This window comes from Heloderma suspectum, chromosome 3 (genome assembly GCF_057233095.1).
Source record: "Heloderma suspectum isolate Gila_16-S chromosome 3, 16-S_ref, whole genome shotgun sequence".
Taxonomy (NCBI): Eukaryota; Metazoa; Chordata; class Lepidosauria; order Squamata; family Helodermatidae; genus Heloderma; species Heloderma suspectum.
The window spans coordinates 176,365,602-176,392,576 of NC_139460.1; the positions used below are offsets into that span (position 1 = coordinate 176,365,602).

Here is a 26,975-nt window from a genome sequence, read left to right on the forward strand (position 1 = left end):
AGAAAGAGTGAAGCGGCTGGGCCAAACCCGAAAGGACACTCAGCTGTGGATGTGCTTGGTGGTGAAAAGAAAATCCGACGCTATAAAGAACAATATTGTTTAGGAACCTGGAATGTCAGATCAATGAATCAAGGTAAGCTGGAGGTGGTCAAACATGAGATGGCAAGATTGAACATCGACATCTTGGGAATCAGCGAACTAAAATGGACAGGCATGGGCGAATTTAATTCAGGTGACCATCATATCTACTACTGTGGGCAAGAATCCCTTAGAAGAAATGGAGTAGCACTCATAGTCAACAAAAGGGTGGGAAAAGCAGTACTGGGGTACAATCTTAAAAATGATACAATGATCTCAGTACGAATCCAAGGCAAACCATTCAACATCACAGTAATTCAAGTCTATGCCCCAAACACTGAGGCCGAAGAAGCTGAGGTTGATCGGTTCTATGAAGACCTACAAAACCTTCTAGAACTAACACCAAAAAAAGATGTCCTCTTCATCATAGGCGATTGGAATGCTAAAGTAGGAAGTCAAGAAATCACCGGGATAACAGGCAGGCATGGCCTTGGTGTACAAAATGAAGCAGGACAAAAGCTAATAGAGTTTTGCCAAGAGAACATGCTGATCATAGCAAACACTCTTTTCCAACAGCACAAGAGGCGACTCTACACATGGACATCACCAGATGGTCAATATCGAAATCAGATTGATTATGTCCTTTGCAGCCAAAGATGGAGAAGCTCCATACAGTCAGTAAAAACAAGACCTGGAGCTGACTGTGGCTCAGATCATGAGCTGCTTCTTGCAAAATTTCAGCTTAAATTGAAGAACGTCAGGAAAACCACTAAACCGTTCAGTTATGTCCTAAATCATATCCCTTATGAATATACAGTGGAGGTGAGGAATAGATTTCAGGGATTAGACCTGATAGACAGAGTGCCTGAGGAACTATGGACGGAGGTCCGTAACATTGTTCAGGAGGCAGCAACGAAATCCATCCCAAAGAAAAAGAAATGCAAGAAAGCAAAGTGGCTGTCTGATGAGGCTTTACAAGTAGCTCACGAAAGAAGGGAAGCGAAAAGCAAGGGAGAAAGGGGAAGATATACCCAACTGAATGCAGAGTTCCAGAGAATAGCAAGGAGAGACAAGAAGGCCTTCTTAAATGAACAATGCAAAGAAATCGAGGAAAAAAACAGAATGGGAAAGACTAGAGATCTTTTCAAGAAAATTGGAGATCTCAAGGGAACGTTTTGTGCAAAGACGGGCATGATAAAGGACAAAGAAGGCAGGGACCTAACAGAAGCAGATGAGATTAAGAAGAGGTGGCAAGAATACACAGAAGAACTATACAGGAAAGATCTGAATGTCCCTGATAGCCATGATAGTGCGGTCACTGAACTTGAGCCGGACATCCTCGAGAGTGAAGTCAAGTGGGCCTTAGGAAGCATTACTAACAACAAAGCTAGCGGAGATGACAGTATTCCAGCTGAGCTATTTAAAATCCTAAAAGATGATGCTGTTAAAGTGCTGCACTCAATATGCCAACAAATCTGGAACACTCAACAGTGGCCACAAGACTGGAAAAGGTCAGTTTACATTCTAATTCCAAAGAAGGGCAACGCCAAAGAGCGTTCAAACTACCGCACAATTGCGCTCATTTCACATGCCAGCAAGGTGATGCTCAAAATCCTACAAGCTAGGCTTCAGCAGTATGCGAACCGAGAACTACCGGAAGTACAAGCTGGGTTTCGAAGAGGCAGAGGAACTAGAGATCAAATCGCCAACATTCGCTGCATCATGGAGAAAGCAAGAGAATTCCAGAAAAACGTCTATTTCTGCTTCATTGACTACGCTAAAGCCTTTGATTGTGTGGATCACAACAAACTGTGGCAAATTCTTAAAGTGATGGGAGTACCAGACCACCTTACCTGTCTCCTGAGAAACCTGTACGAGGGTCAAGAAGCAACAGTAAGAACCAGACATGGAACAACCGAGTGGTTCAAAATTGGGAAAGGAGTACGACAAGGCTGCATATTGTCACCCTGCTTATTTAACTTATATGCAGAGTACATCATGAGAAAAGCCAGGTTGGATGAATCACAGGTCAGAATTAAGATTGCTGGGAGAATTATCAACAACCTCCGATATGCAGACGATACCACCCTAATGGCAGAAAGCGAAGAGGATCTAAAGAGCCTCTTGTTGAGGGTGAAAGAGGAGAGTGCAAAAGCTGGTTTGAAACTCAACATTAAAAAAATGAAGATCATGGCATCTGGCCCTATCACTTCCTGGCATATAGAAGGGGAAGAAATGGAAGCAGTGACAGATTTTACTTTCTTGGGCTCCAAGATCACCGCAGACGGTGACTGTAGCCATGAAATTAAAAGACGCTTGCTCCTTGGGAGGAAAGCTATGGCAAACCTAGACAGCATAGTAAGAAGCAGAGACATCACCTTGCCGACAAAGGTCCGTCTAATCAAAGCTATGGTTTTCCCAGTAGTAATGTATGGCTGTGAGAGCTGGACTATAAGGAAGGCTGAGCGCCGAAGAATTGATGCTTTCGAACTGTGGTGCTGGAGAAGACACTTACGAGTCCCCTGGACTGCAAGGAGGTCAAATCAGTCCATCCTCAAGGAAATCAACCCTGACTGCTCATTGGAATGACAGATACTGAAGCTGAAGCTCCAATATTTTGGCCACCTAATGCGAAGAGAAAACTCCCTGGAAAAGACCCTGATGCTGGGAAAGACTGAAGGCAAAAGGAGAAGGGGACGGCAGAAGATGAGATGGCTAGATAGCATCACGGATGCAATGAATATGAACTTGAGCACGCTCCGGGAGAGAGCGCAGGACAGGAAGGCCTGGCGTACTATGGTCCATGGGGTCACGAAGAGTCGGACACGACTGAACGACTGAACAACAACAACAAGGTGGTCATACAGGCAGCTACATATATGGTTATATTGATATCACAGAATCATAGAATCATTGAGTCCAACCCCCTGCTCAGTGCAGGAATCCAAGTCAAAGCATCCCTGACAGATGCTGGCTGTCCAGCCTCATCCTGAATGCCTCCAGTGTGGGAGAGCCCACTACCTCCCTAGTTAAGTGGTTCCATTGTCGTACTGCCCTAACAGTCAGGAAGGTTTTCCTGATGTTCAGCCACAATCTGGCTTTCTCTAACTTGAGCCCATTATTCTATGTCCTGCACTCTGGGATGATTGAGAAGAGATCCTGGCCTTCTTCTCTGTGACAACCTTTCAAGTACTTGAAGAGTGCTACCATATCTCCCCTCAATCTTCTCTTCTCAAGGCTAAACATGCCCAGTTCTTTCAGTCTCTCTTCATAGGGCTTTGTTTCCAGTCCCTGATCATCTTCATTGCCCTTCTCTAAACCCTCTCCAGTTTGTCTGCATCCTTCTTAAAGGCTGGTGCCCAGAACTGGACAAAGTACTCCAGATGAGGCCTAACCAGTGCTGAGTAGAGGGGAACTAGTACTTCACGTGACTGGAAGCTATACTTCTATTAATGCAGCCCAATATAGCATTTGCCTTTTTTGCAGCCACATCGCATTGTTGGCTCATCTTCAGCTTGAAATCTACAACAATTCCAAGATCCTTCTCGCCTGAAGTGCTGTTGAGTCACGTGTCCCCCCTCTTGTAACTGTGGATTTGGTTTCTTTTTCCTAGGTGCAGAACTTGGCATTTATCTCTGTTAAATTTCATTCTGTTGTTTTCTGCCTAGTGCTCCAGCCTATCAAGATCACTTTGAATTTTGTTTCTGTCTTCCAAGGTATTAGCTATCCCGCCCAATTTTGTGTCATCTGCACATCTGATAAGCATTCCCTGCACCTCCTCCTCCAAGTCATTAATAAAAATATTGAAGAGCACTTGGCCCAGGAATGAGCCCTGCAGTACCCCGCTCGTTACCTCTCCCCAGTTTGAGAAGAACCCACTGATAAGCACTCCTTGAGTCCGATTCTGTAGCCAGCTGTGAATCCACCTGATAGTTGTTTCATATAGCCCACTTTGGGCTACTTTGCTCATCATGGGGAGCTTTGTCGAAAGCTTTGCTAAAGTCAAGGTATATGATGTCCACAGCATTCCCACAGTCCACAAAGGAAGTTACCTGATCAAAAAATGAGATCAGATTAGTCTGGCAGGATTTGTTCTTGACAAATCCACGTTGGCTTTGAGTAATCACTGCATTGTTTCCAAGGTGCTTACAGATGGATTGCTTTATCAACTGCTCTACATTTTCCCAGGGATTGATATCAAACTGACTGGTCTGTAGTTCCCAGGTTCCTCCTTTTTGCCCTTTTTGAAGATAGGGACAACATTAGCCCTCCTCCAGTCATCTGGCACTTCACCCGTCCTCCATGATTTCTCAAAGAGAATAGACAGCGGTTCTGAGAGTTCTTCTGCCAGTTCCTTTATCACTCTAGGATGCAGTTCATCTGGCACTGGAGATTTGAACTAATTCAAGTAATTAGGTGTTCCTTGACCATATGCCTATTAATCTCAAGCTGCAATCCTGCCAAAAGATATGCCCTTTTCACTTTCATCAGAGAGGAGATTCTCCTTCATGCCCACCAAGAGATGAAACAGTTGTTTGAAAGAATAACTTGCTTCACCTTGGCCAGCTCAGATAAAATAGCAAGATTGAAAGGATCCTTAGAAAATGCTGAAATGAACCTTATCCCATTGGGAAGGTTTCAGAAACTTTACAGTACAGTGGGGAGTCAAGAAAAATATCTGCTCCATTCCCAAGCCTTCCTCATATGTAATTAGTTATTTCCTGCACAAACAGTACAAAAGAGCCACTATTATCAAGCTCTTCCCTCTGGCACTTGTAAATGCAATTGTCTCTTTATATGAGCAGTTGAGTCTAAAATACATACTATTCTAGCCCAAATAAAAGGTTATTTTCTTAGATATTGTGGATGCTTATAACAGAATCTGTTGTCTAGCTGTATCAAGTTAAAGGCTGCACAGGCCATGAAGAAATGGATGTTCTGATGGCTGAGCTACTAACCAGGAACCTCAACAGGCAAAGACTTAAACAGATTTGTATGCATAATTAAGGAAAAGGCAGGAACAGCCTCCAAATGAAGCTGTATCCCACAACTGAGTAGACTCTAATGAGTTACAAACCCCCAAAGGGGATGGCAGATAAGCAAGCATCCTTTGTTGATTACAGTGCCATCTATTATGTATGTTCTCAGAGGGCAAAATTAGGTAACTATATTATGTGTGTGTGTGTATCACTTAAATATTCGCAACAGTTTAGTTTTGAAAAATCATAATAAAAATTTCTGTTTGTACAGCACTGAAAAGTCAAGCTCTGAACATGAAGTTAATATGAAAGATTAATATACAATAGCTCTGTCCTGGGCTCCATCTCTTTGTTACACTCTAACATGACCAAGAAACAGAACCCAGGATGGGATTTTGCAGTTGGGAGGCATCATGGCTCTAAGTCAGTCACATAAAACAACATAAATGGGCAGAAAACAGTGCAACGATGGGAAGAAAATGTGAATTCCTCCGTCTGCAGTAAACCGACATCACTTGCACATTTAGCTACCATCACAACGATGTTTCAGAGTGTACCTTTACTTTCCTCATATAATACAGAAGTGAGGGAAAACACTGCTTTTGGGAGCACTGCAGCCGTAGAAGCAACAGATAAACACTGGCCTTGCTTCCACTGGGTGGGGGCACATTGTCACAGAATAAAAAAACATATACTGAGCCCACCACCACCAGAGGTTCCAGCAATGTGTGGTTAGGGTTTTCCCATCCCACATTGGCAGGCTTTTTAGTAGTATAAAACTAATTGTTTAAAAAAATAAAGTTGGGCCCACCGTTTTTGCTTCATTCAGACAGAGTGAAACCTTTGGATCCAACCCATAGTTTTCAAAATAATTTTATGATCAGTACATTCCAAAGGAAACAAACTATCTTGGGCCAACTACCAGACTCACAAACAAAACCACATGAAACTATCAGGATCACTGCTGATCCAGGGCCAGATCTACACTTCCATGTTACAGTCAGGGCCAGAAATACTGGAACAAGGATAACTGTTTTGGCAGTTGGCTTCTGTACACCACCACACTGAAGTTGAAAGGAAACACATCTAGATGGGAGCAAAGTCAGGACTTGCAGCTGTAATTCAAGGGGTTTGACAAAAGTGGGGCACTAACCATCTAGGAAGCACAGCCAGTGGCATACACACACACCCTTCGTTGGTGGCGCATAAGTAATGGAACGAATGGCACACAAGCAGCTGCATGGCCAGGTGTGGCCTGTTTCCTGGGTACCCCATGACCAATCAAGCAGATAAAAGGCCTAGAGGTGGTTCTGAGTGTTACATTTGCATTTGGTAGCTGTTCAATGGAACTCCCAACACGAGGTCCAAAGAGGTGTCCATGCAAGTGAAGGAGGCCATCGTTAGGTTGAGGAAACAAAATAAACCCATCAGAGAGATAGCAAAAACAGTGGGAGTGGCCAACACAACAGTTTGGAACATCCTGAAAAAGAAGGAATTAACTGGCAAGCTCAGCAACAGCAAAAGGCCTGGAAGACCACAGAACACAACTAAAGTGGATGACCGCAGAATGCTGCTCATGGTGAAGAGGAACCCTTTCACAACATCTAGTCAGGTCAAGAACGCTCTTGTGGAGGTAGGCATGTCACTGTCAACATCTACAGTCAAGAGACGGCTTTATGAATGCAAATACAGGGGCTTCACAACAAGGTGCAAACCACTGGTAATGCTCAAGAACAGACAGGCCAGATTAGCCTTTGCCAGCAAACACCTAAAAAAGTCTGCCCAGTTCTGGAATAAGATTATTTGGACTGATGAAACCAAGATTAATTTGTACCAGAATGATGGGAACAGAAAAGTATGGAGAAGGAAAGGAACAGCTCATGATCCAAAGCATACCACATCATCTGTCAAACATGGTGGAGGCAGTGTTATGGCATGGGCATGTATGGCTGCCAATGGAACTGGGTCACTGGTGTTTACTGATGACCTGACTGCTGATAAAAGCAGCAGGACGAATTCTGAAGTGTATAGGGCTATACTTTCTGCTCACATTCAGCTGAATGCTGCCAAACTGATAGGACGCCGCATCATATTGCAGATGGATAATGACCCAAAACATACAGCAAAAGCCACCCAAGAGTTTCTCCAGGCAAAGAAGTGGGATGTTCTTCAATGGCCAAGTCAGTCACCTGATCTCAGCCCAATAGAGCATGCTTGTCACTTACTGAAGACAAGACTGAAGGCAGAAACAAACAAGCACAAACAAACAAGCAGCAGCTGAAGGCAGCTGCAGTAAAGGCCTGGCAAAGCATCTCGAGGGAGGAAACTCAGCATTTGGTCATGTCCATGGGTTCCAGACTTCAGGCAGTCACTGACTGCAAAGGATTTTCATCCAGGTATTAAAGGCAACCCTTAAGTTTGAAATGATGTTGGTTTGCTCCACTACTTATGAGCCACCAACGATGGGTGTGTGTGTATGCCTCTGGCTGTGCTTCCTGAATGGTTAGTGCCCCACTTTTGTCCAACCCCTTGAATTACAGCGGAAAGTCCTGACTTCGCTCCCATCTGGGTGTGTTTCTTTTCAACTTCAATGTGGTGGTGTACAGAGGCCAACTGCCAAAACAGTTGTCCTTGTTCCAATATTTCTGGCCCTGACTGTATATCGATATGGTCCGATCAATGTGATACTACATCCCTCTTGAACATTTATACCTCTTAGTGCACACAATGATGTGTCTTGTGGTATTTTGGATAACGCAGAATAAAACGTGTGAAATAACGCAAGAAAAGCAGTATGCTGAATGTGTAATGTGCCTGAGAGATAGTGCTGTTTAAAACATTTTATAGGCCGCATTTTCTCAAGCTGAAAGTAGCTTACAGCGGAAACAAAACAAAGGCCTAGAAACCAAAACCCACAAACAAAAGAGCAACTAGCACCACCACCACCATGAAGCAGGAGCATTCAGTGAGTCCAGCTCAATTTACAGTCTTTAGCTGTGGACCTTATAATTTCTTTTGTGGCATTGTATAAACTGTTGTTTATCTGTTACTGTTCTCCCGTTTCATTATGTTTTTATTTATGTTGTATTACTAACTGTGTTTTATTGCTTGAACCCTGCTTTGGGATTATTTCCTAACGAAAAGCAGATAAGACATTTTAAAAATATAAATAAATAAAATTTGCCAGAAATTTTACCAGAACAGAAACGTCTTGTAACATTTCTTAAAAGCAACCAAACAGTTGCAGTGTCACACCTCAAGGGGAAGACGGTTCCCCCTGCAGCCATCGTTATAATGGACTGGCTTCCAGCAGCCAATATTTCAGGCTTTAGGCCTGAAAGAGCAGTTCATTAAACAGAGCAAGTTTATGAGTTCAGCATATCATTTAAGCTTAAAAAACAAAAAACAAACAAACATGCACACACAGAAGAAGAATCCAGACCTTGCAAGCCAAAGCTTTCCCAAAACACCTACCCTTTGTCTGTCCCCTCCAGTGACCCACTGAATAGAGGATCTCCCCTCAATAGGTCTCCCATTCACTACTGTTAACAGTCCACCTTCCTAAATAGTAATCCCCATTCCCTGGGAGGCCAACTGACCTACATTCCCAGCCACTGAAAGCTAGTGCTGATCAGGAGTTCACACGCAGCCTCCCTTGCTTTTCAAACGAGGCCCGCCACTCAGACTCACTGCAGCAGCAGTTGGGCCTACCTATATAAGGAGGCACGCTTGCGAGAGAGCCAGCTCTCCGAGCGTGAGGAGCCCCAGTGACAACGCGTGTCAGCCCCAGTGACAACGCATCAGCAAACTAGTGAGTTAAGCAACTGTGAAAGTTTAGCAACAGGCGAGGAAGCCAGGGTAGTTGACTCTTTCCTCCCTGTTCTGTACTCATGGTAAGTAACTGTAAATAAATAAGTATAAATAATTTCCCCCACCTTCTCGTAGTAAACAACTAAGCTCTCCAGCTTAAACACACCCAAATAAAAAACCACTTATGAAAGTAAAAAGCCAGCAGGGGGGTGGGAGGTATCCAGGATATTGCACCGAGTGCCACATATATGGACTATGTGCCTGCTGGACAGAAGTCATGGGTGTGTGTTCGGTGTAATGAGCTCCTGGCTCTCAGGGAAGAGGTGCGTTCCCTTGAGGCCAAGGGTTGCTGACCTGGAGAAGCTAAGAGAGGCAAAGAGGGTGGTGGATAATAGGCTAACAGGGACCTATTAGCTGTGTCCCACTCCCAAGGTGACAGCTCCTCTGCTGTCATGAAGGATGCGGGTCTTGGAGAAGGAGGGCGTCATTCTGAGGAAGAGGGAAATGATACCTTACAAGGGACCCACTCCTTGGACAATGAACAAATATCCTCTCATGCTGAAGATGTGCCTCCAGGGGGAGGGAGACTTGTGGTAGTGGGAGGTTCAATCATTAGACACATAGACAGCTGGGTTTGTGATGGGCGTGTAGACCGCATGGTGAATTACCTGCCTGGTGCAAAGGTTGAGGATATCACGTGCCGTCTAGATAGCATAGTAGATAGTGCCGGGCTGGAGTCTGTGATCGAGGTCCATGTTGGTACCAACGATGTGGGGAAATGTAGTCGTGAGGTCCTGGAAGCCAAATTTAGGTTGCTAGGTAGGAGGCTGAAATCCAGGAACACCAAAGTGGTTTTCTCTGAAATGCTACCTGTACCATGCGCAGAGCCAGCTAGACAGGCGAAGCTGAGGAGTCTCAATGCATGGATGAGACAGTGGTGCAGGGAGGAGGGGTTCAGATTTGTTAGGCACTGGGGAATGTTGTGGGACAAGCCAGGCCTGTACAAGAGGGGCAGACTCCACTTGTACCAAAATAGAACCAGACTGCGGGCACTAAACATAAAAAGGGTGGCAGAGCAGCATTTAAACTAAACCCTGGGGGAAAGCTGACAGGAGCTGGGTAACATCCGGTTCAGGTTAAATCATCCCAAAGGGATGAAGATGAAAATGTTTTTGATTGCCCTAATGTAGAAGGGGAGGAAATTGGCCTGGAGTATATGGTAAAACATAATAGCCGAACAAAGGGGCCAAAGTCCCATAGCAAAAGATGCACACACCAGAGGCATCTGGGGAGGGACACTGTGTATAGGTGTTCCTTTGCAAATGCTAGAAGCCTCCATGCCAAAATGGGAGAGTTGGAGTGCTTGATTTTAAAGGAAAACCTGGATATAGTGGGCATTACAGAAACCTGGTGGAGCAGAGAGAACCAGTGGGATGAGGTCATCTCTGGATATAAACTCTATTGGAAGGACAGGGAAGGGTGTACTGGGGGAGATATTGCCCTGTAAATCAAAGAGGGCATACTGTCAAGTGGACTAGAACATCTAAAAGGGGCAGGTTCTTCCACAGAAGCGTTGTGGGTGACGATACCAGGCTCCAAAACTAATTTAGTGCTAGGAACATGCTATCTTCCCCCAGTCTGGAATGCTCAGAGTGACCTTGAGATGGAATATGAAATCAGGGAGGCCTCCAAACAAGGAAATGTTGTAATAACGGGCGACTTCAATTACCTCCACATTGACTAGACAAATGCATGTTCCAGTCATGACAAAGAGGTTAAATTTCTCAATGCCCTAAACAATTGTGCCCTAGAACAGTTGGTCATGGAACCGACCAGAGGGGAGGCAACCTTGGACTTAATCCTAAGTGGTGTCTCCCAGGACCTAGTACGAGATGTAAACATCGTTGAACCAATTGGGAACAGTGATCACAGTGCTATCAGATTTAATATATATTTAAGTGGAAAAGTGCCCAGGAAGTCCAACACAGTCACATTTGACTTCAAAAGAGGAAACGTCTCTAAAATGAGGGAACTGGTGAAACAGAAGCTAAAAGGGGGAGTCAAGAGGATTAAATCCCTTCAGAATGCTTGGCGATTACTCAAAACCACAATAATAGAAACCCAGCTAAAATGTATACCACAGGTTAGGAAAGGCAGCACCAAGTCCAAGAGGTCGCCGGCATGGTTAATGAGCAGTGTTAAGGGAGCTCTTAGAGAAAAGAGAGTTTCTTTCAGAAAATGGAAGTCTTGCCCAAGTGAGGAAAACAAAAGGGACCACAAGCTTGCACAAAGATGATGCAAGCCGACAATAAGAGACGCAAAAAAGCATTTTGAAGAGCATACCACTAACAACATCAAGGCCAACAATAAAGAATTCTTTAAATATATCAGAAGCAGAAAACCAGCTAGGGAGGCAGTTGGACCACTGGATGACAATGGAGTTAAAGGAGTACTGAAGGAGGACAAGGAGATTGCAGAGTAGCTGAATGAATTCTTTCATCCGTCTTCACTGCAGAAGATATAGGATGGATACCTGTGTTTGAACTGATGTTTTCAGGAATGGAGTCTAAGGAACTGAGGAAAATAGTGGTGACAAAAGATGATGTTCTCAACCTTATTGATAAATTGAAAGCAAATAAATCACCAGGCTCAGATGGTATCCATCCTAGAGGTCTCAAAGAACTCAAATATGAAATTGCTGATCTTCTAACCAAAATATACAACATGTCCCTAATATCAGCCTCTATTCCACAGGATGGGAAGATGGCCAATGTAACACCAATTTTCAAAAAGGGATCCAGGGGGGATCTGGGAAATTACAGGCTGGTTAGCTTAACATCTGTTCCAGGTACATTGGTTGAAGGCATAATTAAATAAAAAGTTAGTAAGCACATAGAAGGACAAGCCCTGCTGAAAATGAATCAACACGGCTTCCACAAAGGTAAGTCCTGTCTCACTAACTTTTTAGAGTTCCTTGACAGTGTCAATAAACATGTAGACAAGGGTGATCTGGCAGACGTTGTTTACTTGGACTTCCTTTTGACAAAGTCCCTCATCAAAGACTCCTGAGCAAACCTAGCAGTAATGGAATCAGAGGACCGGTCCTTTTATGGATCAGTAACTGGTTAAAGAACAGAAAGCAAAGAGTAGGGATAAATGGTAAATTCTCCCAATGGAGGGAAGTAAATAGTGGCATCCCACAGGGATCTGTATTAGGACCAATGCTTTTCAACCTGTTCATCAATGATCTGGAATTAGGAGTGAGCAGTGAAGTTGCCAAGTTTGTGGATGACACCAAATTATTTAGGGCGGTTAAAACAAAAAGGGATTGTGAAGAGCTCCAAAAGGATCTCTCCAGACTGGGAGAAGGGGCACCTAAATGGCAAATGCGGTTCAGTGTAAGCAAGTGTAAAGTGATGCACGTTAGGGCAAAAAATCCTGACTTCAAGTATAATCTGATGGTATCTGAGCTAGCAGTGACTGAGCAGGAAAGAGATCTTGGGGTTGTGGTGGACAGCTCAATGATGATGTGGCTGCTGTAAAAAAGGAAAATTCCATGTCAGGCATAATTAGAAAAGGAACTGAGAATAAAACTGCCAATATCATACTGCCCCTATACAAACCTATTGTGTGACCACACTTGGAATACTGTGTACGGTTCTGGTCACACCTAGAAAAATATATTGTAGACCTGGAAAAAGTGCAGAAAAGGGCAACTAAAAGGATTAAGGAACTGGAGCATCTCCCGTATGAGAGAAGGTTACAACAGCTGGGATTGTTTAGCTTGGAAAAAAGGAGGGTGAGGGGAGACATGATAGAGGTCTATAAAATTATGCATGGTGTGAAGAATGTGGAGAGGCAACCATTTTTCTCCCTTTCTCAAAATACTAGAACCCGGGGTCATCCTATGAAGCTGATAGGTGGGAGAGTCAGGACAGATAAAAGGAAGTACTTCTTTACACAGTGCATAGGTAAACCATGGAACTTGCTACCACAGCACGTGGTGATAGCCAGCAATTTGGATGGCTTTAAAAGGGGGTTGGACAAATTCCTGGAGGAAAAGTCTATCAATGGCTACTGATGGCTACGTGCTACCTCCAGTAACAGAGCCAATGAGCCTACGTACACCAGTTGCTGGGAACCTGGGTGGGAGGCTGCTGTTGTGCTCATATCCTGCTTGTGGGTTCCTGGTTGACAGCTGGTTGGCCACTGTGTGAACAGCATGCTGGATAAGACGGGCCCTTGGTCTGATCCAGCATGGCTCTTCTTATGTTCTTATTATTTTCCCCTCTTGTATTGATGGGGGCATGAAGTAGGGCCTGATTGGAGGAGCATAGCAGCTGATATAGGGAGAGGTGCCCTCCAAGGTATATCGGTCCTAGGCCATGAAAAGCTTTGAAGATTAGACTAAGCACTTGGAAAGGGCCTGGAAGCACGCTGGGAGGTAGTACAAATGATGTAATAGAGGTGACATATGCTCACGGCTCCCAATATTCATAAGGAGTCAGGAAGCTGAATTTTGCCCTAGCTGAAGCTTCTAAGAGATTACTCAAGGGCAACCCCACAAGGAGCATATTATAGTATGGTCAAGCATGGATATTTCAAAAGCATTCATCAGCATAGTAACAGCCCCTCTATCCAAGAAGGGACAGGGTCTATTCAATAATAGCAGGGCTGGGTGCTAAGGCACTCCCAGGCTCTGCACCTGTTCACATAGGGAGATTACCACCACATCTGTCACAGGGAAGCCAGCCCTCTCCAGAGCTTGCTAGTGACTGGCTAGCAACCCACTAACTTAACTTCCAGCTTCTCTGGATTCAGCTTTCAACCTCTTTGTGGTTGTAACACATTTTAAGCATTCCTTTAAGCACAAAAAGCCATACAAGTCCACATAAAGTTGATACTAGCAAATCCAATTGTTTATCTGTTTTATCTTATGAACAGGAAAAGCAAGCATAAGAGAATCATAGAATAGTAGGGTTGGAAGGGGCCTATAACACCATCGAGTCCAAGCCCCTGCGCAATGCAGGAATCTAAGTCAAAGCATCCCTGACAGATGACGGCTGCCCAGCTTCATCTTGAATGCCTCCAGTGTGGGAGAGCCCACTACCTCCCTAGAGAATTGGTTCCATTGTTGTATTGCTCTAACAGTCAGGAAGGTTTTCCTGATGTTCAGCCACAATCTGGCTTCCTGGAACTTGAGCCCATTATTTCGTATCCTGCACTCTGGGATGATCAAGATCCTGGCCTTCCTCTCTGTGACAACCTTTCAAGTACTTGAAGAGCGCTATCATATCTCCCCTCAGTCTTCTCTTCTCAAGGCTAAACATGCCCAGTTCTTTCAGTCTCTCCTCATAGGGCTTGGTTTCCAGTCCCCTGATCATCTTTGTTGCCCTCTTCTAAACCCTCTCCAGCTTGTCTGCATCCTTCTTAAAGTGCAGTGCCCAGAACTGGACACAGTACTCCAGATGAGGCCTAACCAGTGCTGAGTAGAGGGGAACTAGTACTTCCCAGGATTTGGAAGCTATGCTTCTATTAATGCAGCCCAAAAGTGCATTTGCCTTTTTTGCAGCCACATCACATTGTTGGCTCATCTTCAGCTTGTGATCGACAATTCCAAGATCCTTATCGCTTGTAGTATTGTTGAGCCAAGTATCCCCCATCTTGTAACTGTGAATTTGGTTTCTTTTTCCTAAGTGCAAAACTTGGCATTTATCCATATTAAATGTCATTCTGTTGTCTTCTGCCCAGCACCCCAGCCTATGAAGGTAACTTTGAATTCTGTTTCTGTCTTCCAAGGTATTAGCTATCCCGCCCAATTTTGTGTCATCTGCACATTTGATAAGCATTCCCTGCACCTCCTCCTCCACGTCATTAATAAAAATGTTGAAGAGCACTGGGCCCAGGACTGAGCCCTGCAGTACCCCAGTTACCTCTCCCCAGTTTGAGAAGATCCCATTGATAAGAACTCTTTGAGTCCAATCCTGTAGCCTGTTCTTCTGTTCTTCTTACAGAAGAATTATGTAACCTCAGACATCGAAGTTATTTGCAAAGTAGGCGAAATACATGAAGACAATTAGTATGGCACAAATATAATGGATGCTTATTATTGGACTGAAAATAACTGAAGCATTTAACCTATGTGACACAGAACATTAAAAATAAAACGTTAAAGTCAGAATAATCTCATGATGGGCTTGTTATCTGTGTCAAACCATGTCTCCCACTGTTCAGGTTACAGCCTTGGCAAAAATGTCTGCCACCAAGGAGGAAACTTGTCTCATCTTGGGACTCTGTGTAAGAATTGATATCATAACTCATGCAAGACAATATGTTGTATTCTTCAGTCCAGTACTGGTGCTCTATGAACAGGCAGGACAGATGCGCGGCTCTGGCATTCCTTCTGTCCCAACTGCTGAATTGGATACAGACCCGCAGCAACACTGCTGCTGGCTGCTGGCCCTCAGCTGCTGCAAAAATGAGTCACGGTACACACAGCAGAAGTTGATGCTGCACTAGGCAACATTTTTCCTGCAGATTTTGGCCAAACTGAGTGGACAGCCAACATATACTGTGGCAGCTTTTAATCCCAGTGTTGTAAAATCTGGCTTCTTTATGGATCTCTCTATCTTAAAAAGAGAGGAAAACTGATGATAATAAAAGACTATTCTGCAAAGATGTTTTCTTGGACACAGCTCCACCTGAACCATCTCTCACACAATGGGTGAGTTCGTACGTCACGTTAAGCCACCCTGAGAATAAGCCATGGTGGGTGGGTGGCTTGCCTGTCACTCCCGACAGATGATCAGCCCCTTGGCAGCTCACCGTAGCTTGTTTCTCCCTCAGTCCCTCTCAGTCCTCCTGACAGCTGCTGGCACGTATCCCACGGGCCTTTACAGCAAAAATCCTCATTTCCTTGTTCCCTACATCAGCACCCTTTCTGCAATTGGTCCGCTGGGGTTGCCAGCTCATATGGAACACTCCTCAGCCCCTCCTGCATCAGATCACAAAAAGGAAATCATTTTCTGAGCCCTTATGAATGCGGGAATGTGTTCACGACTTGGGGGGGGGGGTCTTGTGGAAGTGAACAAGACCACCTGCCTGCTATTTAGCCAAGCATACCAATAACCTCCTCCTGTCATCCTTGTCAATTTCCTCCTCCACTTCCATGCTACCCTTGCTAGCAAACAACTTTTAAAAAAAGGCTGTTTCATATTCTACTGAAATAATGACACCCACCCCTAAAGCTTCTTCTGTCCCACAGCCGCCAGCCACTTTCAGCTCCCTGCCCACCTTTGTGCTTGTTGCTTCCCTCCACTGGTCTCCATTGTTAGCTGTCAGATGTATGTGAGGGTTAGAGAACAGTGAGCAGGACTGCTAAACATATGCAAATTTCATGGCATAGCAGTAAAACAGAGGGGGAAATTATGCAAAATTCAAAGGAGCGGACATTCACTCTTGCGCACTTGTGCAGGACTGGAAAAAAATTGCAAATGCACTTGGGACACTCTCCAATGTCCTTTCTTCAAGATTTCTATATAAAAAAATTAAAAATCCATCCTGAGGTGGAGAGAACTGAGAAGGGCAGCAACACTAGCAACATTGTGAAGGAATGGCAGCAACACTAGCGAGATTGCGAGGAGTGGCAGGGGTTTCCACTGCTCTTGCCAGGTGGCTCTCTAGCTGTTCCTGACAACCCACAATAAAATTGCCCTGTTGGGTTAGGATGTCACAACAAGCCACCCTAAACAACCCTACTAAAAGCCTTGGGTTTGTGCCTTGTTTGCGAAAAACAGACTACAACAGAAAAACTGCTCCAGGTTCAGACAGCACGCTAAGCCACCCTGCAACCACCCACGATAACAACCCACCATGGCTTAGTGTGACGTGCAAACCAGATCAGTGGCTAAATTACTGAGAAAAGAAAGGTAGCATAGCAGTCATGCTACCTGAGAAGCTGTTGCGGTTCAAACGTTCTTGGACTCTGAATTTAGAGAAAAGCATGGCATGTAGATCAATAAACAAAGCACTCCACCATCCCATTTCCCAGAGGGGCCCAGCCAGATGCCTCCAGGAAGGCATAAGCAGGGTTGATGCAAATGCTCATTCTCACTGCCACTTCCCAGCAACTAGTATTCAATGTCCTACTGCCTCAGAATATGAAGGCTCCATTTAGCCTTTATGACCAACAGCCATCAATAGTCTTCTCCTCCTCCATCAATTGGTCTAATTCCCATTTAAAACAGTCTAAGCTAGTGACCATCACTACATCCTATGGCAACAAATTCCACAATTTAATTACGTATTGTATGAAGAAGTACTTTCTTTTGTCTGACTCTATTGCCAATCAATTTATTTGGATGACCCTGGGAACTAATATTATGTGGGGGGAAACAAATATTCCTCACTATGCACACAATGCATAATTTTACAAACCTCTATAATTTCCCACTTAGTTGTCTTTTTTCTAAACTAAAAGCCCCAAATATTCTAACGTCTCCTCATAGAGGAGCTGTTCCAGCCCCCTGAACATTTTGGTTGCCGCTGTTCAAGTTCTACAATATCCTGTTGAGATGGAATGACCAGAATTGTAAACAATATTCTGAATGCAGCCAAACCATCTTTTTGCATGAATGAAGGTCGATGCGTATGAAACTCCTCTCAGTTCAAAAAACGTTTTCCATGTAGTGCAAAGCCTGGCAAGAAACACAAATCCAACCCCTCCCTCCCTAACACCACCACCACCCTGGCACAAAGAGAAGTGTATGAATGGAATAATTCTTTTACTGCATTCTGTCAGACAAACTAGAAAGACAAGCTTTAATCCTTTAAAATATTTATTTTTTTGTGAACTGGCCAGAGAGCTTTGGCTATTGGGTGGTACAGAAATATAATAAATAAAATAATAAATGTGTCAATCAAGACTACTGCATCTTAATAGTACGATGCAGAAAGTGGGGTTCTGCATCCAGCCATAGTTGGTTCAATGCAAGCAATGCTGAAGTCACAATGCTTGAAAAGCCCTGTGACCTAGTTGGGTGGCTTCCCCTAGTTCAGCCTTCCCTAACCTGCTGCTCTCCAGATATTATTGGACTACAACTCCCATCAGCCCCAGCCAGCATGGCCAATGGTCAGCACACTGGGACCATTGTGTTTTGTTGACCAAAACATCTGGAGGGCACCAGGTTGAGGAAGGCTGTCCTAGTTCATCAGGGGCATTTCCTGAACTGACAGTTGAGTCTGGAATGCCAGGCTGTAATAGGAAAGCTTTTCACTTATATTTCATACAGGATTTTCAGTCTTAAGTGCGTGAGCATGTGTGTGTGTGTTTTAAAAGATTTCCATCTACCCTGAGATTTAAAAATGTGACAGATTTTAAATTAAAAATGAGTAATTCACACTTGACCTATATGTTCTCCAACAACAAATGAGACTCAACGCAGGCCTGATCACGATGCTAAAAAACACAGCCGGAGAAAAAAAGGGCAAGCCTTCTTATGTCACAAAAAAGCATGTGTGCGGACAGAGGGCTATATCCAATGTTAATCCTACTTAGAGTAGACTCATCAAAATGACTGCGACTTAAGCTAGACTAGCATTGGATACAACCCAGAGATCCCACAATCTGAACTGCTGCCCACAGTTGTCCTGGGCCACACTCAAACTGAAAGTGATATTTAAAAGTTTCCTTTATTAGCCCCAATAGTCTTCACAACAAACGTTAACCTGTGGTTGTTCTTTTTAAAGTTATGGCAGGATGAACAGCCTGTGACTGTGTGGAGGAGGGGCCAACCTGGACATCTAGGAGGCCATTTGTAAAAACAACTGCCAAGCAGCCTCTTAACTCCGAAAGACCCCCCCCCCGCTCCCCCTTCACTAGATTTCCCACACCCCAGCCTGCATTGCTTTTTTACAGGTTTCTGCTTTTATAACCACATTTTAGAATTCAGTTAAAAAGATAGCTTTTCAGTATTGCTTGAAAAGAACAACAAGCAGACAGCCCTTAGTTGTGTTAGTGTAGAAACAGGCAAATAATATTACTTTTATGATGTCAACCGTGTATTACTTTTTCCCATCAGAATTATGAAGATTTGTCAGATCCCCCGTTTTCCTTTTTCAGCTTGAGGGCATCATGCACATTCACGGAATTGCCTCCTAATTCCCTATTATGTTCTCAAAAGGGAACTTTTTTCCACAGTACAGCATCAACTGACCCTGTTTATTGTCCCAACTTTGTGTCTGTGAATTTCATGCTCTTCCTCTTCTCTCGACTCGGCCGCATCCTGTGTGTAATGCTTTACTACATTTTCATTAAATAAATATTGGCAGAGCTCAGAAGCTTTAAGAGGCTTCAGATTTTGACTGCAGTGCTCCTTCCACTGCCAAGTGCTGCAGGATTTTACAGTCTGGAAATGCTGTAAACTCAGAGGCTGAGTGTGTCACCATATCAGTGTTCCTGCCCTCGAAGTAAAAGCCCAACACTGTCCTTGATCTGAGGCCCCGAATAAAAAAACTGGCCAAGTACATGAAGACTATTAGAAATGTGGCTAGTATGAAATCTTAATCCTATTCAACACCTCCTGCTTATTTTTGGAACTTCCTCACTATAGCCACAGCCAAGTGTAACTGGTAAGGAGTGAACTACAAAACTGGGGGTTGATCCACATATGCATCTACTAGAGATGTGCAAGACCAGGTCCATAAAGTTCTGAGAAGCAATAGCCTCCACTCCAGATTTCTAGAGCACATTTCTACTCTGTATGACAGCTCCAAGGGAACTGTCAGATTCCAAAACAATCCACTATTCTAGGAAGCTGCACAGTCTCCCAGGGCTCTCTTGGTACATTCATTTTCCATAGAAATTAACAAATTCTGCTGGGTTGGCCAGCTGATTGGAACTCTGGTCCAACCCGTGGGACACCCACATTTCCGAAAATATTTTCATATTGATTTTACTGAGTTGGCCCTGTACACCGCCACAGAACCTCTGCATGGTGTGTAGATTCTGGGGTGTTTCCTAAGGGTCCCTTGGGGCCTAGCCATGGCTCCAAACAAACAGAGAGGGTGCTCTAACCCAACATTCCCCTGGGAAAGCACGTTACAGAGAATAATGGAAATGGCGGATTAGACATTTTTGAGCACCTTGACTGCCGTTACCAGTTTGGAACCCTTGCTAAGCCTCTGAAGAGAGGTGTTTGAAAACCACTATCTACTTAATAAGTGGTCAAATAATTGTCTATGTTGACAGAAACATGAACTTAAACCAAAGCAAGAATGGCAATATTTGCAAATACAACTTTTAATTAACATTTTTGCTTGCCAGAGCTGCTTAATTTCTACTCCACCCCAATGTGGTTTGTTTTAGAAATTCTACCTGCCTTTCTAGATTCGCAGTCAGGCAATATAGAGTTTTAAAAGGCAACACAATCTCTGAAAACATACACCCTAGCCCCAGCATTTGGGCTGATTTAGGCTGCAATTCCATATCCACTTACCTGAACGTAAGCCTTACTGAGCTCAGTGGGATTTACTTCTCGGTAGACATGTATAGGATTATGCTGTAATAGTACAATGATATCAATGGGGCTTACTCCCAGGAAAGTGGGTACAGGATTTTAGCCTTACAGTACAATCCTATACATGTCTACTCAGAAGTGTTCTATTGAGATCAATGGGGCTTATGCCTAGGGAATTGAGTACAGGATTGTAGTCTGGGTCTTCTTTTTTTGATATCCTACCCCTGTTGTTGCTAATTCAACAACAAAAGGAATTAGTTTCAATCAATGGCAGAGGTGTCAAAGCTTCTAAAACCATTCTGATTCTCTTTAACAATTTGTTTAGGGCAGTGGATATTCAGATATGACAGTCTGGTTTTAGGGACAGGTTGCCTTCTACCACCGCCACCCTTTATTCACATGAGTCTGGCTACTTTCCTTCAATCCGGGCACTATCCCATCATGCTTGGCCACACAGATGACTGAACATGTCATCTTGCAGAAATCAAGACCTCCCCATCCCATGGATCACCCACATATTTACAAATGACCAGATGAATTGGTCTTAGTTATATAAGAAAATGTGGATCTGCTTTGGGGGGTTTTTTAATAGTGGAAAACTGAAGCCTCTAAGGATGTTTTCCCTTGTGAGAACTTAACAAGCATTTCCTTTGTGACATCTAGGAGTCTTTCTTTCCGCTCTTCATGTTCCCCATCCATTTTACTATTACTTTTCCCTATACAAGATGCTTTGGCATTCTTTACTATCTTGACCATTCTAGAGTGATTCATCCAGGACTGCATTGGCAAGTATAAGTGATGGCCTAGGGCATGGAGAGGTGCCAGCATTCGTATCTTATATTTCAAAGCCATTTCACTGTAATGCGTATTTCCCTTTTTATCTATTGGGATTTAAAATGCCAACAAAATATTAATAGAAATGTGAAACTATGTTAATTAAGGTTCCATTATAAATCACAAAAATGAAGGTTTGGGTTTATACATAACACCTACTAGCGGCTGGGGAATGCTGGGAGTTGTAGGACTTATTTCTGTTTCTGTCTAAAGATGCATAGGATTGCACCCTAAGAATGCAATCCTATATATGTTCACTTGAAAGTAAGTACCATTAAGTTCAATGGGTCCTACTCCCAGGTAAATGTGTATAGGATTGCCACCTAAAATAAATAAGAATATCTAAGAAATTAGATTCTTAAGAAATTCCCAGAATCTTGTGATGCATTGATTAAATATAAACGCAGCCAGATTTAGACTGGTCACATATTCAAAATACAAAAAAACCCACCCTTCACCCCCAGATTAATAGCAATTTAGACAGATTTTCTCCTTTGAATGTGAAGGTAACCTTAGCCATTAGTTGTGTACCCATACCATCCGCATATTAATAGTTTTAGGACTAGACACCATACTACATATAAGAATAGTCATACATCTTCTTAAAGCTGCAATCCTATATACACGTATGAGGGAATAAGCCACAGAGAACTCAGTGGGACTTACTTCTGAGTATAGGATTGCACTGTGAAACAAATAAAACAAAAATTTGCATCTAAACTTTAATGTACTAATCTTATCTGTGTGTTGAGAGGATAATCTTTTTAAAATATCTCAGAGCAAGAATTTATACAAGGCTTCAGTAACTATAATTTTTTGCATTAGGTATTCATTGCTAGGGTCATGTAATTAAAACACACAAACAACCCACTTCCTTGAGCTTTCATTAAAAATGGATTTCATCAGTCTGAACAGAAAGTGCATATGGTGGGGCAGGTACAGGTCTGTGTTTCATCAATAAAACATTACAACCTAACAGTAATTGCTAACATCAAAAAAAAAGTTTTAAAAACTAGGGTAACATGTGCAAGTTAATAACTGAATAAAGATTTTGCTGATTAGAACCAAAATTAATCAAAAGTATATTTTAATGATATAGTGAGTTGCTAATGTACAAGAGATTTTAATAGCTCAGATACATCTATCCAGTTTCGCTAATAAAGTATTTAGATAAAAATCATAAAAGCTGGTTATTACATCTATTGACTATGATATTTTATAGATACAGTTTTTTTCTAAAGTAGCTACATTAACAGTTTGTGATGCTAATTCTAACCTTGAGCTGAAAGCACACATACGCCACTTCATCAAATCAGAATTAGGCGAGCTCCCTCTCTACTGATATAGCTTCAACTGTTATTTACTGAACAAGTTGAAGTATGCTCTATTACTCTATTACTAGATACTTCCGAAGTACTGTGAATTTCATGTTTAAATGGGCACATTTCTTGCTGTTCATTTACTTCACGAACAGGCCAAGCTCAATACTATCATAAAACAGAGGCCCTATTGATTACAAGGTCTATAAACCATTTCATAAATAAAATATGCACCCACCCTGCTAAGCACCAAAACTGCAAACTGCGATCACCCATTCAAGTTTCGCTTACGTCAATGCGAAAACGTCAATGCAAAAGAAAAGACAATGACAACAAAACCCACCATCAAATTCATAATGGACTGAAGGCCACATAATTTTTTAAATGACTAAATGGGAGATTTACTTGTGGTTTCCCCATCTCGGAACAGAGGTGAATGTCTTTCTGGTAATTATTAAAGTGTATGGTGGGATCATATTACATTTATACCACAATTTGTTTCACTCTTCAAAAGGCATACTAAGCAGGAGTAGGCGAAATGCTGCTGTCTTATTCCCTACCAAAACTATAGTGCCAGCCATTTACTGTCTTATGCTACATGCATATGAATGTGATGCAGAGTTTAAACTAGAGCTTCTTCTTTTTTTATCACTTTCTACTCTACATCCTTCTCTAGCCCATATGGTGTCAACGTTTCATTGTAACTGCAGGTTTATGAGCAACGTACATGCCAGGCCACATCGACTCAAACACTGTACGTATATTTTTGGGACACAGGGTTGTATCATAACCTCACGCTTCATCGCAAAAGAAGAGCTATTCGCCAGGTAGAATGCGAAAATAAAAGTGCATCAAACCATACGAGGGGCATTAACAAAAAATACGGCAAAGAAACCCACCCCTTCCTTTCCACTACATAATCTGCCCGGAGGCGCCCAAGCCCTTGCAACCGGCAGGCCTGAAAGCGTTTCCCATGAATGAGCTGTCCCCATTCGACGTCCTTCTTCTTTAGCCAATAATGCTTTCCTGTTTTGCTGCAACTGGAAGCTCTCCTCGCGCAGCGAAGACTACCACGGAAGGGGCACGTTCGAGGGATGAGGGCTGAACTCCGAGGCTCGCTAGCTGGCGGTAGAGCCGCCCCTCCCCCTCCCCTCCCCCTCCGGTGGCAGCCAAGTTCGCGTCCCTGCTGCCTCCCCGAGCCCTCCCCTCACGACGGGGATAAAGCCCTCCAGCTAGGGCCCCTCCAGCACATCGGCCTGATTTTACCCCTCCACCGGGCGGCGGGGGGGCTCGTGCTACGCGAATGCACCGGAGACGCACAAAGCAAGGCAAGGCAATACAAAGCGGGCGGGAGGGGGGAGGGGAGCGATGCCGGCCTTTCTGCGCGCAGAGCCCGGGCTAAGGCAACAATGTATCCCGCACAGGAAGGAAGGAAGGAAGGAAGGAAGGAAGGGGGAGGAGGAGGAGGAAGGCGGGCAGGCGAGCGGGCAGGCGATCCCTTACCGAGCGGCAAGCCCTTGTTGAGCAAGTGGGAGCTGCCCATTGAAATGCGCTTCAGGGGCAGAACTCCAGCGGGGTCTTGGGTACACTCCGAAGCATATGGCGGCCCCGTCGACTCCCCCCGCCCCCCCTTAAAGTAGCACAGACACTTCGCGCGGAGAGGGAGAGACGCACACACGGCGAGCGGCAGGGAGGGGCGAGGCGGGCGAGGCGAGGCGAGGCGAGGCGGGCGGAGCTCAAGGCAGCAGGCGACGTTAGTCTCCAGGTTCCTGCCAGCCCGCTCGCAGAAAAGCAGAGCAGGCGGGAGGGAGGAAGGGAGAAGGAGCGCGCGCGCGCGCGCGAGGAGCGGCCTGCCTCCGTCGCTGCTGCGCTCCGTCGCTCGGGAGAGCGCGCGGCGCCTGGCGGCCCCTTCCCGCCCACCGCGGGAGCCGCTCCGCGAGCCCTTCGCAGGCGTCAAGATCCCTCGCACGCTATGCTGTTTCCCAGCACGCAGATCGCGGCCCACACGCTGGCAATATCACACCGCCGCGACGCTGGCGGCGCCAGCTCGGGGCGCCATGCGCAGGGAAGTTGGCCCGCACGCTCCCGCAGGCGGCGGGCAAAGCAGGGGTGGAAAGAGCTCAAAGGGGGGCCAGGCGCCGGTGGTGCTCCCGGGCCGCCGGGCACGTTCCAGGCTCCCTGGCAGGGAAGGTCCGATCCGTCCAAGAGAGGATGTCCGGCCTTCCGACCCGTGTGCCTTCGGCGTCCATGCCAGGTTTTTACGCAAGTCGCAACAGCAGACCCAAGTTTGCTACTGAACGCGCCCTGCGCCCTCAACCAAGCGCTGAGGCCAAGGCCGCCGACCTCTCTTGTGTACCTGTATGATGCACGCATTTGGAAACACGTGTTGGCGGCATGCGCGTTACATTTTAGGTGTACGCTTATTTTCCTCACTCATTTAAAAAAAGCAACCAAAGCCCTGGGAAACATTGAGTCAACTGATTAAGCAATCCGTTTTAAAACTTGATCAATTAAAAAGGTGCTCCGGATTAATTGGGAAGCATTTTTAAAATGTTATTTCTAAACCTACCACAAAAAAAACCCTTACCAAAAACTTAAAAAAAACACACGTATCAGCAGATAAATGTGTATGCCTCCCCTAAGATGCATACTACTGCAACACTGTGCATAACCTAAAACAGAGATCATGCTTTCTTCTTCGGAACTGTTTGTTTATTCTTACGCAAATTTAATTGGTAAATTTATTGGCTAACCCTCATGATTAATTTACCAAGGGTGCAATCCTATACATGTTTAGACAAAAAAAAAATCCTACAACTCCCAGCATGATGAGGAATAAGGATGCAACCCTATCCTTATAGGCAGCAGCCTTCGAAGTCAGGCTGCCAAGCATCCAATGCAGGGCAGCCAGAGCTGGGAGGCAATCCTCACTTCTGCCTCTGGTGCCCTCCTAGATCCACAATTTCACCCATCTAGGTTCCCTGGACTGCAAGGAGGTCAAATCAGTCCATCCTCAAGGAAATCAACCCTGAGTGCTCATTGGAAGGACAGATACTGAAGCTGAAGCTCAAATATTTTGGCCACCAAATGCGAAAACTCTCTGGAAAAGACCCTGATGCTGGGAAAGACTGAAGGCAAAGGGAGAAGGGGACGGCAGAGGATGAGATGGCTAGATAGCATCACTGATGCAATGAATATGAACTTGAGCACGCTCCGGGAGAGAGCGCAGGACAGGAAGGCCTGGCGTGCTATGGTCCATGGGGTCACGAAGAGTCGGACACGACTGAACAACAACAAGGTACAGCTTCAAGGAGGGGGAGGGAAGGAGGATGGGATGTCCATAGGAAGCTGCATAATGCAGCCTCCAAGGTCCCCATCCCTGGACCACCCACTTTTTGCTGTCTCCACACTCCATTTCCAAGCACAGAGACATAGCTGGCATGGAAAGAACTGCGCTGGCTACAAGGGGGCAGGGGAGCCCTTTTTCTGACCTCCAAGGTTGGAGCTCTGGTTCTGACCTCAGATCCCAGAAACTGAATTATCCTCTGTCCCCCCAGACAGAGATAAGAGACATAGGATTGCGTGCTAACACAATAAAATTCCAACTAACACTAGAATTAACAGAACCAGCACTGAACTATCATTATCATAAAGTGGGGGGAAGAGAGAGAGATGCCCTCCAGTTCTTTCTAGGGTGGCCTACTTTACAGAGGACAGTCCTCTTTTGGAGAGCTGATAGAGGACAGTCCTCTGTTTGAAGAGGTATCCAGTCCAAGTCTGGTTTAAAGTAAAAGAACCGCAAGGAGGAAGAGCAGCAAAAGCCTTGATGTTTCCCATCAACAGCTAGCCCTTGGACAAGGGACTGAGCAGACAGACAGACAATCTAGTCAGTCTTCTCCACAACAGTGAGATATATTGTATTTCTATTTAAATTGCAGTTATTATTTTTAAATGTTCACCTGTACATATACGTTTTCATATGCAAATGCTATGTAAATTGGTGCCCTTTTGTCATCTTTTTGGGTGATGCATGTCTTCTTTTTTGGCGATGCATAAGTGGCCACCCCAAAGTCCCATCAACCCTAGCCAGCATAAGCAATGGAGAAGGATGATGAGATTCGCAGTACAACATTTGGAGAGCTTCACATCCCCCCTGCCCAGTCCTTGATCACCACAGAGCATCCAAGAAGTCCTCCAGAAGGGGGCCACCTTGGAGTGATGTCTGAAGACCAGCATTATCTCTGTCTTATCTGTATTGATTCACGCTGCTGTCATCCCTGGAATAGCAGGATCCTCCGAAGATGATGCTGTGTATAAATAGCAGCAATCGATCGCTCAAGCTACTGTTTGAGGAAGTACCTTTTCCCACTGCTATTGCTCCTGGAATCGACCTAGGCAGATGTGTTCTAGCTGTGCAAGAAAGCAAAAAAATAATAATT

The 26,975-nt window shown here is 44.6% G+C and overlaps 1 protein-coding gene across 14 annotated transcripts in view; it reads right to left on the minus strand.

Moving 5' to 3' along the window:
• CTBP1 (C-terminal binding protein 1) overlaps positions 1-24,157 on the minus strand; it is a 73,153-nt gene extending 48,996 nt beyond the window's left edge. For all 14 annotated transcript variants that reach the window (XM_084844980.1, XM_084844979.1, XM_084844993.1 and 11 more), the window contains exon 1: positions 24,040-24,157. In XM_084844980.1, coding sequence (XP_084701106.1) covers positions 24,040-24,079 — 40 coding nt within the window. In that variant the 5' untranslated portion in view covers positions 24,080-24,157. The remainder of the gene's footprint in view (positions 1-24,039) is intronic.
• Positions 24,158-26,975: the final 2,818 nt, after the last annotated feature.